The 12,689-nt window shown below is 33.2% G+C and overlaps 1 protein-coding gene across 1 annotated transcript in view; it reads right to left on the bottom strand.

The window, feature by feature from the left end:
* The window catches only part of LPCAT2 (lysophosphatidylcholine acyltransferase 2), an 85,546-nt gene that overhangs the window by 34,946 nt on the left and 37,911 nt on the right, over positions 1 to 12,689 (bottom strand). Inside the window, exons 9-10 of the mRNA XM_074211293.1 lie at positions 9,529 to 9,611; positions 351 to 476 (exon numbers count right to left, since the gene is read on the bottom strand). Of these exons, the coding sequence (XP_074067394.1) occupies positions 351 to 476; positions 9,529 to 9,611 (209 nt within the window). The remainder of the gene's footprint in view (positions 1 to 350; positions 477 to 9,528; positions 9,612 to 12,689) is intronic.

Genomic DNA, 12,689 nt, shown 5'->3' on the forward strand with positions numbered 1-12,689 from the left:
TGAAGAATGAAATATTATGGAAATGACACATGAAAATGATGATCATCACTTAATGTTAAAACAAGTTAATAAGTTCTATAGTATTATGATAGCATCTTAATGCACTCTCCTGTAATATGACAATATTACTACATATGCCATGAAATTATTTTGAAAAGTAAGAGTAGTTTTGTGCTTTTGCAGACCTAATATAGCTTTAGATTCCTCTTGTGAATCTCTTAGAAGTATGATTAGAGAAAAGGTAGCCCAAGATAAGTCAGCTTTGGAATTCTAAATATGACAATAACTGAAAAAGAAGTCTTCAGAACTTTAATAGTTCTGAAATAAAATAATGCAAAATATGAACTTACTTCAATTTCTGACTGATTTTAGTAAATTCCACCAAACCAGCTTCCATCGGCAATGTCAGTTGTCCTGCTGAAATCATCAGGCGGCAATCTTCATAAGTATGATCTGTAACAGGCACTCCCAGAGCACTAAAACATTGATTTTCAAATAGATTTTAATGATGGTGATATTAGTTTGGATTTTAGTTAGGTTAGGCTTGGATTGATCAAGCAACAACCACAAATGGTTGATAAACTATAACTGTGGCTTTTTTTTTCTGCCGGAGCCGAATTTTTACTACTTAATCAATGAACTTCTGTATTTTATCTATATAGTTCAGATGTTTTTGCTTGACAATGTATATTCATTTATTCAAATTGTTTTATTTTATTTTTTCTGGGGAAAATATTTATTTTATTTTATTTTCCCTATTTACATGCAAAAACAAGCTTCAATATTCACTTTTAAAACCCTGAGTTTAGAATTCTCTTCCTTCTTCCCCCATCCCCCTCACTGAGAAAGCAAGTTATTTGATAGAGGTTAGAAATGTGTAGTCATGAAAAACATTACCACAATAACCATTGTATGAGTACACATAACTTCTGCCAAGGAAAGAGAAACCTCAAGAAAAATACAGTTTAAAAAAAAAAGGATTCACCAAAAGTCAGATTATTTTTAAAAGACAAGTAATAGAAGCATAAAAATTGTAAATCAAGGGATATCAGCTATGTGATAATATAGCTCTAAATCTAATTGGCAAAATGTCTCTGGGAAACTCATTTGATCCCCCAGAATTTTAGATTCCCGATCTTCCCTTCCTAGTTTGGAGAATTATTTTGAAATAGAGTAATATATTTATCTCAATTATGGAAATGAAATGAATTTCTTTCTTTACCCATTCAAAGAAAGAAGGAATTAAGAATAGAATACTAATCAAATTAGTATTTAAAAATTTTTTAAAACAAAAAATAATATTTAAAAAAAGATTAAAGTATTAGTGGAAAGACTGATGTCACACAAAGCTTTGGCTTTTAAAACATATAATATTACAAATAATACACTTTATAATACTTAAAAGTAAAACTCAGTAAACAGATATTGGATCTAAAAAGAAAATTTTGGGGTCCCCTCCCACCATGAGGCAAGTGTTCCATTTTGTTAAGATATCTTAATAAAAAAAATTTTATCACTCTGGATTAAGTATTCACAAGCCATTTATAACAATTTGGTGGCTAGTCCATCATATTAATGTAAATCTTTTTACCTGGTATTTTCCAGGAAGAACACAAGAAAATAATGTGCACAAATGGCCCGATTTCAAGCAAATATTTCAAAGATTCCTTGGAAAATTGGCCCAGATTTGGAGCTGAGAGTGACTGAAATGACTGGGGGTAAGGGGCAGATCTATAGTCTGGTGTTTGGTGGCCAGAACCAACCTGGACTGGCTGAGAAGTGCTCCAGGTGGGAGATCTATCCTGAAGAAGAGGCCAGAGGATAATAGGGTGCCCCAAAGGAGGGAAGGGGATTTGGGTTCCCTCTGTGGGAATTTCCCCAAAATCTTAAAGGAGGAATGTTGCCTCCAGACTTGGAGGTCAAGGGAGCCACGTAGTTGGTAGCTGGAAGCCAAGGAAGCCAGAATGAAGCAAGCGAATAGGATCCAGTGCTGTGTGAGTGAGTTCAAATGATTCTACGCAGGATTGTGTGTGTGTGTGTGTGTGTGTGTGTGTGTGTGTGTGTGTGTGTGTGTGTCTGGACAGTCTAAGTTTTAAAATGTGGGGGATCTGGGTGTTGAGCTCAGGAGTTTCAGAAAGTAAGAGGAGGAGGAAGTAAGTCTGTAGCATGGAGGTCAGCTCTTCCCTTGCTGAGGGGGTGGTAGCTGGCTCTGGCATGTAGAGTTAAAGAGGAAAGGGGATAGGGATTCTTAAGGAGAAAAAGCTATGGTTTGAAAGAGTTTAGAAGAGAGAAAGAACTTGTAAGGGAAAGATTGAGAAGTCATAGGAGGGAAGATTGTTTTTTCTCCCTGGGTTGGGGGAAGGGGGTGGGGGGGTGGACATGTGGTGGTCTTGGACACGTGGCAGTCTTGACCCCATCTGCCATCTTGTTAAGACTTGAACTTTAAATTAAGTTCATCTGAGGAGGACCCTACCTACCCATGGATTGAGTGGGGGGGGGGAGTAAATTTAACGTGCTTAAGCCTTAAAGGGAAAGAGAACCCATAACAGATGGGGTATGTGATTGGGAAAGGAAGAAAATACAAAATCCAGGAGCAAGAAGACACATTTATTGAAAGCAAATCATGTTTAATGAATGTCTCTGCTCTGTCTAAATGTGTTGCATTCCTGACTCTTAAATGTTTTTAAGGATTCTGAACTAGACTTTAGGGAATCACTCTGGGAATTTTAAAAGAGGGTTATATTCTGACAAAATTTGTACAGAATGGAAGGAATTGAATAACCTAGATTGTTAATGATTGGGTAAAGAGATCTAGAAAACAAAAGTGTAAAGATAGTGGGACATTCATTTTGCTCCTGTTCTAAGGGGAATGAGATGTTTAAATAAGAATCTTATGTTTAATGTAAATTAATAATGTATGTTAAATTTTAAGAAGTCAAGAATGTGGACTTCTCACCAGCTGATGTGGGTGGTTCTGACTGATGACAAGAAATAGCAATTGAATGGTCTCACTGTAAAGTAACTTATTGATGAATAAGATGCATTTATCAATTATGTAATATTCTTTTGTAAATACAAAAATATATTATTTGGTTATCACTTGAAAATATGTTATTTAAATACTGTATTGTTAAAGCCTGAAATTAATATGTGATGGCTTTGAAGGACAATAAGGGAAATATCAAAAATTAGGACCCTTCTGGAATAGATCTGTGGGTTCATGAATAATGGAAGGATTGCTTTGTACAATCTAGTAATTTGTGTGTATTCTTATTGATGCTTTGTTATTTTGGAATTAATAACACATGTTGAAATTTAAGGTTACCTAAGATGTTCTAATTTTTTTTTCTTTAGGTTTTTTGCAAGCAAATGGGGTTAAGTGACTTGCCCAAGGCCACACAGATAGGTAATTACTAAGTGTCTGAGGCGGAATTTGAACTCAGGTCCTCCTGAATCCAGGGCCGGTGCTCTATCCACTGAAACACCTAGCCACCCCTGTTCTAATGGTTTTAAAGAACTCTGAAAGTAATTTGTATGTTACAGGGCAGCTAGGTGGCACAGTGGATAGAACACTAGCCCTGGAGTCAGGAGGACTTGAATTCAAATCTAAATTCAGACACTTAATGATTACCTAGCTGTGTGACCTTGGGCAAGTCACTTAACCCCAATTGCCTTGCAAACACAAAAACAATAATTTGTATGTTATGGATGGCTAGTAGCTAAACAAGTTTGTATAGAAGTTTCTAGCTATATGTGTGTGTGAATTGGGAATATTTTGTATATACGTGTGTGTGTGTGTGTGTGTGTGTGTGTGTGTGTGTATGTGTGTGTGTTTGTTCCAAAACTGGTTGTTTACTTTGAAGTCAAGCACCTAGGTAATATAAGAAAGACATACACAAGAAAGATAATTTGAGATCTTTCCGTGCAATCTGCTGGCCAAAAGAGGTGCTATTTGTTGTAAAATATAACAGGCTAGAAGAAGGGTTCTCTAGCCAAGGCGAATCTGATATACCATCTTTATAGAGATAGAGTAGGTGTAGGGGAGGCCAGGTGGTGCAGTGGATAAAGCACCAGCCCTGGAGTCAGGAGTACCTGGGTTCAAATCCGGTCTCAGATACTGAATAGTTACCTAGCTGTGTGGCCTTGGCAAGCCACTTAACCCCATTTGCCTTGCAAAAAAAACCTAACAAAAGAAATAAAAGAGATAGAGGAGATGTGATTTCAGACAAAGGAATTCCTCCTGTAATAGTTAGGAGATGAGGTTCATAGGGCCAGGCATAGTTAGAATACCTAGTTTTAGCAAGGACCCAAGAAGGGCACTCAGACCTTTAGGTAGGGGATTCATTAATTGGGACCACATTAAGACTATAATTTGAATTTAGTAAATTGAACTAATTTTACCTAATTAGGTAAAAGTTTACCAATTAGGTAAAAACTGTTTTTGGAACTTTTAATCATTTTCTCTTTATGTCAGATACTAAGATGGTCAGCAAAAAAGGAAATGTTACTGAGTCAATGTGTTGTTCTTGGAGCCAAGGAAGCCAATGGGCTGAAGATATCAGTTGAATAGGGATGTACAGTCAAAGAGGCAATTTTTCAGTATGACTTGAGGCTGGATCCTTTTGACTTGATTTTCCCAAAATGACATATGAATACTGTCTCAACTGAAAGAATAAATCTGGCCCAAGACACTTGACTACTCACATGACCCGTGCCTTGACACTGATGTTCAATACTTATATCTATAAAGGAATTTTCCTTTGATGTCCTGGATCTTTATAGTTGCCAAGCAAACTAGAATAAAAGAAGTTTTAGCTCAATTGAATTTAATAGCCAGATAGTTTAGGTGTGTGACTGTGATACCTGCTATCAGCTACACACGGTAAGATAAGAATTAAGTTTCCTTGATTTTTATTTTAGGGGATATTTAAGTAATAAGAAGAATGGGAAAATATTAGGATAATTATAGACTCAAGGTCTGATTTAAGGAAAGGAATCTGAGTCAGATAAGTACACCAGGAAAAGGAAAATATGGAAATATTTTGGAAAAAATTCATTTTAGTTAAGGATGTTTGAGTCATTGTAATGAGAGCAAAAGGTTAAGAAATGTATATGATACAAGCTTAAGCTAATGTGATAATTCTAATTGGGAGTTTGCTCATGTAGTAAAACTCTTATGGAAGTTTATTGTGTTGAAGTGAAGTGTGTATGTCAATAGGACAACGAATAAGGCAAGATGGAAATTGTAATAAGCTCCAAAATCTCATTGTCTTGTGATGAAAACATGTGCTGGACCAAGCATTCACAAGCCATTTCTTTCTTTATTTTTTAAATTATTTTTATTTTTATTGAATTTTGCAATTTTCCCCTAGTCTCGATTCCCTCCCCCCACCCCCCACGGAGGTCTGGTGGTCTTTGCATTGTTTCCATGCTATACATTTGATCAGGGTTGGGTGTATTGAGAGAGAAATCATATACTAAAGGAAAGGATGGAATATAAGAGATAGCAAAATTACATAGTTGGATAACAAAGATCAAGGACTATTGCCTTAAATTAAAAAAAAAATCTTGTCTTGTGGTGTAGTTTTGCTATCTGTTACATTTTATTTTTTTCCTTGGGGATATGATTTCTCTCTCAACACATTCAATTTAGATCAATGTACAGCATGGAAACATTGTGGAGACTATCAGACTGCCTTCTGTGGGGTGGTGAGAGGAGAGAAGCTGGATTGGGGAAAAATTGTAAAATTCAAAAAGAAAGAAAGGAAAGAAGGAAGGAAGGAAGGAAGGAAGGAAGGAAGGAAGGAAGGAAGGAAGGAAGGAAGGAAGGAAGGAAGGAAAGAAAAGAAAGAAAGAAAGAAAGAAAGAAAGAAAGAATGAAAGAAAGAAAGAAAGAAAGAAAGAAAGAAAGAAAGAAAGAGAAAGATTAACAAAAAACGAAAAGCATAGAAATGGAAAAAAAGAAAATTTCCAAAAGGAAATATAAATTACAAATAATCACTTGAAAAAAGAATCAATCTTTGTAACAGATATGTGCAAACAACTTTTATCCTCTCCTACCCCTCCCATTCATTAAATACTTTCCACCCATCAAAAATTGGCAAAAAATATTGACAAGCAGTAAAATTCAATGCAAATGAGACTGTGGAGAAAAAAAGTATAAACAAACAAGCCTAATGAAAACTCACAAAATGTGGATTCTTTCTAGAGAATAGTTTGGCAACAAGCCAATAAAAGTAATAAAAATACTTGAATCCTTTGAAACAATAATTCCATTACTGCGAATGTAACTTAAAAATATCATCAAAGATAAAGGAAAATAATTATCTTTCAAAAGATTTTCATCACATTCTTTTTTATAATATAACAAAATAAATACATTTGTAATTAGTAATTGCAAAAAAGTAAAAATCTAAAGTCCAACAAAATGGGAATGGCTAAATAAGTTGTGGTAATGGAATGGAATATCACAATTAATACTAGAAATATTAAAAACTTTTTGGAAGAGTGTCATAAAAATGTAAAATAAAGCAATAGAAGCAAAGAAAAAGTGTAAAGAATATAGCCAGAAAAAGTGGATAAGGTTTGGACAAAGACTTGAGGTCACTGAAAAGTAATTATATATGTAATGGATTTTTATTTGGGTTCAGATCCTTTGATTTAACTAGCATAAAGAACTACTAGGTAGGACATATCCCTCTAACAAAACAGCATCTCTCTTAGACAGGGATGTAGCAATATATGTAAATCAGTATTTGAACTCAGATCTTTCTTATCCTGACACTGGCTCTCTAGCCCATCATACCACATTGCCTCACATAATGAAATCAATTAATTTAAAAGTAAAAACTATGTTAAGCAAGTTAAATTTGTTGCATTAATGTTTGGTATTAAATGTATGATGTATTACTTAATAAAATTATTTCAAAGTTCAAATAGCATGAAAAGTTTACATATATGATATAATAAACAAATACGCTAGAAAATGTAATAAACTGGAATGCCAAATTATCCTGAAATAAAAGGGGGGAACCTACTCTTTTAAAATATGTACAGAAAAAAGAACATAAATACACATATAAATCAATAAAAATATTGTGAAAAATGTTTGCCAAATATTTATACAATCTCCCTCCACCCTACTTCCCAAGTCACAGAACGATAATCTTTGCCAAAACAATATGGTTATTATATAGAGATAGACAAGCTATGGCTAAAACCAGATTTTAAAAATCCCCTCATCATTTTCTTTCTTATTTTTTAATCTTATAATAACTACATTTATTTTTTTTGCTTCATGGTACATTTTCATACCATAGTTATTTCTTTATTATTACATTTACCAATACCAATGAACTCTCTTGTAATACAGAAAACATTAAGCAAAATTGATTGTTCAAAGGACCTTATCTGAGTGGAGTGGCCATCAGGGAGACTTATCTCTTCACATCAAATTTTTTTATTTCATTGGGCACCAGAAATATTCCATCATTCCATTATATTTGTATACTACAATTTATTAGACCATTTCCTAATCAATACATCCATTTTGCTTGAAGAAAGTAAGAAATTTCGAGTTTTTTTCTTACCACAAAAGTTCTATTATGACTATTTTGGTTTATAAGAAATTATTATTTTGGTCTTTGACATCCTCTTCATATATATGCCAGAAGTGCAATTATTGGAAAACTCAGAGTTTTCCAGTGGTTGTGCCAATTCCCTGCTCTGCTAAACATGAATTAGTGTACCAGTCCTCCTGTAGCTCCTCCAACTTTGAGTCTAACAATCTTTCAATATTTTTGCCTGAATGTGAAAGGGAACCCACTGAATGGTTATTAGAAATTTGGGACATTTTTATATGACTTATTGAAAGTTTCCATTCCTTCTCTGAAAACTGCTCATATTTTTTTGCCCCTTTTTTATACCTGTTGGTCTTAAATAATTGTTTCAATTGTCTTTATATCTGGAAAGCAAACTTTAATCAAAGATAATTGTGCAAATGTTTTCCTCACTTTCTCTGCTTTTAAAGGAAGCTAAGTGGCACAGTAGTTGATTTAGACTTGTCAGAAGGATCTCAGTTAAAATGCTACTTCAGATTCCAATTAAGTCACAGTTCTCTCAGACTCAGTTTCTTCATGTGTAAAATGGGAATAACAACAGTACCTCCTTTATGGGGGGTGTTGAGAAAAATCAAATGAGATAATATGTAGAGAGCACTGCAAACCTCAACGCTAGATAGTTATTTTTATTCTAACTGTATTAACTTTTCTATTCAAAGAGTTTTAAATTATTCAAAAAGTTTAAATGTAATTAAAATTATTGACTCTATTTTTTTTAGGATCACCTCTTTTTATTTGCTTAAGAATTTGTCCCTTAATGATAGTTGTGAAAGTTATCTTCTGAATTTCTCCTTTAATCACTCAATAAATTTAAATTTTGGACTTTCATTTTTTTTGCCAAGGGGCCTCCTGAAGCCTAGTGTACAGGTAGACACATGTGTACGCATGCGCACAAACACACACACACAAATGTTTGCAAGGACTTTCAAGGGCTCACATATTATAGGGATATATTTTTGCATGGGATTTTTGTCTTTACATAAAGTAGTATCCAGATAATTTAGCATTTGTTTGAATGAACAGAACTGAAATTATTCTAGAAGACATTTTAAGCTATGAAATGAGATTCAAGGAGATAATAAACTGAAAGTGCTTTATAACCCTGAATGTTCTTTTCAAATGGTGGCTATCATTAGCTTTTTTAACTGAAAGGATATGTTTGCTAAATATGATTGCAATTTCCAATTGCAGAATTTGTGTTATTATCTCAAACTTTTATCGTTTTGGTTCTACAGTTCATACTATTGTAACATTTACCCCAGCTTCCAATGATGAAATGAATATATTCTCAGACTATCCAGAAACAATTATCTCAAATTATCATAGGACAAACTCTATTGAACAATAACTCATCTGAGGTCCAGTCCATGAAGAGGTGTAATAGAGTCAAATCCAATTATTACATTTCCAGTTTAAGCATTTACACTTCAGAAATTACAAATCATGGTTAGATTTATTATTTTATTGACTGTCCAGAGTTAAAAAAGTGATAAATAAAATGTTAATAATGTTGATTAAATGTAAAAGTATGTCCTACATTCTTTTCTATAGAATAGCTGCTAAACATTTATCAATACACAACTATTATTGAAATTTTACAGGGTCTTGATGATACAGAGACATTATCATTGAAACACTGAAAAGTATGACAAAGCTGATGAACATTAAGGGAAAATGTAGAATGACTTATTTTAAACAACTTTACATTTTTAAAGAATAAGGGACCATCTGAGAAAAGCACCATACATACAAAGTTCCTGATTTTATAAATGAGGAAATGGGAAAAACAAAGAACTAAGTTCACACTGATTGAAGATATTAGACTTGGGAATTGCATCCAAGTCTTCAGATTCCAAATGTAACAAATACTCTTTCCCTTGCTAGTACCAAACTGTGCATGGACACTTACTTTGCCATGATGTCTCGGACATGACTGGCAAAAAGAACAGGATCACTTTTTTCTTCATCATTAGGAACATGAACAGGCATAAACTGAAAGATAAATATTAGTAAGGAAAAATACACAGATTTAGAAACATTGTCAACAGTTATCTCATTATTGTTTCCCAGTCATCTTTGCTTATTTATTTCAGTCCAGTCTTCCCATTCTTTCCAGTTGGAAACATTACTTTCATCATTTTACTTTCTTCTCTGATATTTCTTTTCTCATATTCTGTACTTTCTAATCATGCACTTGGTACTGAGTGCAATCAGGGAACAAATATTGAATGAGGGGGATCAGGAAGAGATTTTTTAAAAAAGGTTAAAGACTATTTCCAAATGATTGTGTCTATAGTGCATGAGTGGATGATATGTTGTGGAGATGGAGTCACTGTGCTGAAAGGATGGTAAAAGAAGTATCAAAAAATCAGTGAGGGGTAGCTAGGTGGTGCAGTGGATAGAAAACAGGCCTTCAAGTCAAGAGGACCTGAGTTCAAATTAGAACTCATTCACTTAATAAATTACCTAGCTATATGTCCTTGGGCAAGTCCCTTGACTCTATTGCCTTGCCCCTCCCCCCAAAAAAATCAGTGAGTATGCCTTAAAAGAAATAACAGAATAAGTCAGGAAAACCATTTAAATCACAAATGAAATATAAATATGAGCCATTATGTTTATGTTGAAACCAACATATATGAAAGCAGAAGATGAGATAGAAAGGCTGACTAGAGGCTAATGTATTTTGATGAAAATGAGGAAGTCTCATAAGATGGCAGACAGTGCTGATAAACATGACCAGAAAGTTTTATAAATGGATAGGTATATGTCTAAGAGAAAGATGTATTTATGATTAAAACAATTTTTGAAGCATAAATTTTTAACCTATGGTCAATGAATTTTTTTTTTGTTTAAGTGACTATTTCAATAAAATTGGTTTCTTTTGTAAACCTATATCTTTTTATTTTTATGGATCTAAAAATGTCATTTTGAGAAGAGGCCCAAAGACTTCATCAGACTGCCAAATAATGGATTCTATGCACACAAAAAGACTAAAGAAGGTATGGCCTGGAGGAATGTTAGGGAGCAAAGAATAGACTCACCTCTTCCCCTTCTGGCTCTATGAGGAAAGGGGAATGGGAGATGTGGCCTATTCCACAAAGGACCAAAAGAAAATCATTGACATCAGGAAAATGGTAAGTCACTATTTTTACTTAAGTGGTTTTCTAGAGTCAGAAGGGACCTTAGAGGGAACATATTGTCATTTTACCATGAGGAAACTAAAATTCAAAGAGGGGGTCATAATTTGTGTAACATCAAAGAGTTAGTTAATGCCAGATTCAACTACAACTCATCTCTCTTGACTTTGAGTTCAATGGTGTTTTCATTAAATCATACTTACTCTCTAATACTTACCATTTTTACTATCATATTGCTATCATTTACATATAGTTTTTAAGATTTGCAAAATGCTTTACAAATAATATTACATTTGATCCTCAAGGAGGTTTAACTGTAATGAGAGAAATGATTTATACATATAGGTATATATGTAAAATCTACTGCTACCATATGAGAAGATATAATGGGGGAGGAAGGGAAAGGTTAATACATTACTCTTTTCTACCTCTTAACTTAATAAGGAGACTCCAAAGTTTTTTGAAATTCACACTTCTCTGTCTTTCTATAAATTAAACCACTAGAGGTCTCCAAATATCCCAAATAGCCAATACAGCCAACAAACTGGTTTTTCTTTTTATTTTTATTTCATTAAATATTTTCCAATTATATGTAAAGTTATTAACATTCATTTTTTTAAAATTTGGAATTCTGTAATTTCTTCCTCAACCCTTTAAGAAAAAAAGCAATATTATACTGAGGTCATATAAAACATTTCCTTATTAACCATGTTTGTTAGAAAATACGTATACATCCCAAAAGAAAATTTTTTTTAAAGTTAGAAAAAAAGTGTGCTACAATCTTTCCTCAGAGTTTACTTGTTCTCTCTCTGGAAGTGAATAATATTTATTTTTATGAGTACCTTGGAATTGCTTTGGATTGCTGTCTTGAGCAGAGTAGCTAAGTTTTGCATAATTGATTATCCTTACAATATTGCTATTATTGTATATAATGTTCTCCTGGTTCTTCTCGGTTCACTTCAAACTAGTTTTTCAAATAAATATTTTTCAAAACATACTGGCATTTTCTTTAATCTTATACTACTTGAACCTTCATAATTGCTCAGTAAAAAATAAAAGAATACCTGAAATAAAATGCCAATAACACTACAGAATGATACAAAAATTTAACTGACCAAAGGATTATAATGCTGGAATGACTAGTTTAATCAATCTCACTTATGAGTAAAATAGGCATATAGTGTTCTCTTTTATATGTATTCAGTCATACTTTGTCCTGAAAATACTACCTAATAAAATATTTTGAATAATATAAGTATAAAAATTTAGTTGGGTCCCTTTTGGCATGGATAATATTTGCCCATGTAACAATTTTAATAACCTTAATATCAGAATGGTATTTTACAATTGGAAAAAAGTCCAAAGAGAATACAAAGTAATAAAATGAATAAATTTTATACTTAGATACCTTTAGATTTCCAGTTACCCTTAATGAAGAAAATCAGTGGAAAAATCTAAGAAAAAGTTGCTTCTTCAGGGATACAATATAGGCCCTCTATATCACAAATCGGTGAAACATATGAGTCAAGCTTTTTAAACTGTTCTTGTAATAGACTGGTGGTTTTCAAACTTTTTGGTCAAAGGTCCCCTTTACAATCTTAAAATATGTTGGGGAAATCCCTCCCCCCCTAAAACTTTTCTTTATGTGGGCTATATCTATCATTAGGCAGACAGAAGGACAGATACACAACCAGACATAAAGAAATTAAAACATCTTAATTTTTTAAATTTTTTATTTTTATTTAAGGCACTGGGGTTAAGTGATTTGCCCAAGGTCACACAGTTAGGCAATTATTAAGTGTTTGAGGTCAGATCTGAACTCAGATCCTCCTGACTCCAGAGCTGGTATTCTATCCACTGTGCCACCTAGATTCCCCAAAACATCTTAATATTATTATGAAAATAATTTTGATATCATGGATCTCCTGAAAGG

This window comes from Macrotis lagotis, chromosome 1 (genome assembly GCF_037893015.1).
Source record: "Macrotis lagotis isolate mMagLag1 chromosome 1, bilby.v1.9.chrom.fasta, whole genome shotgun sequence".
Classification (NCBI taxonomy): domain Eukaryota; kingdom Metazoa; phylum Chordata; class Mammalia; order Peramelemorphia; family Peramelidae; genus Macrotis; species Macrotis lagotis.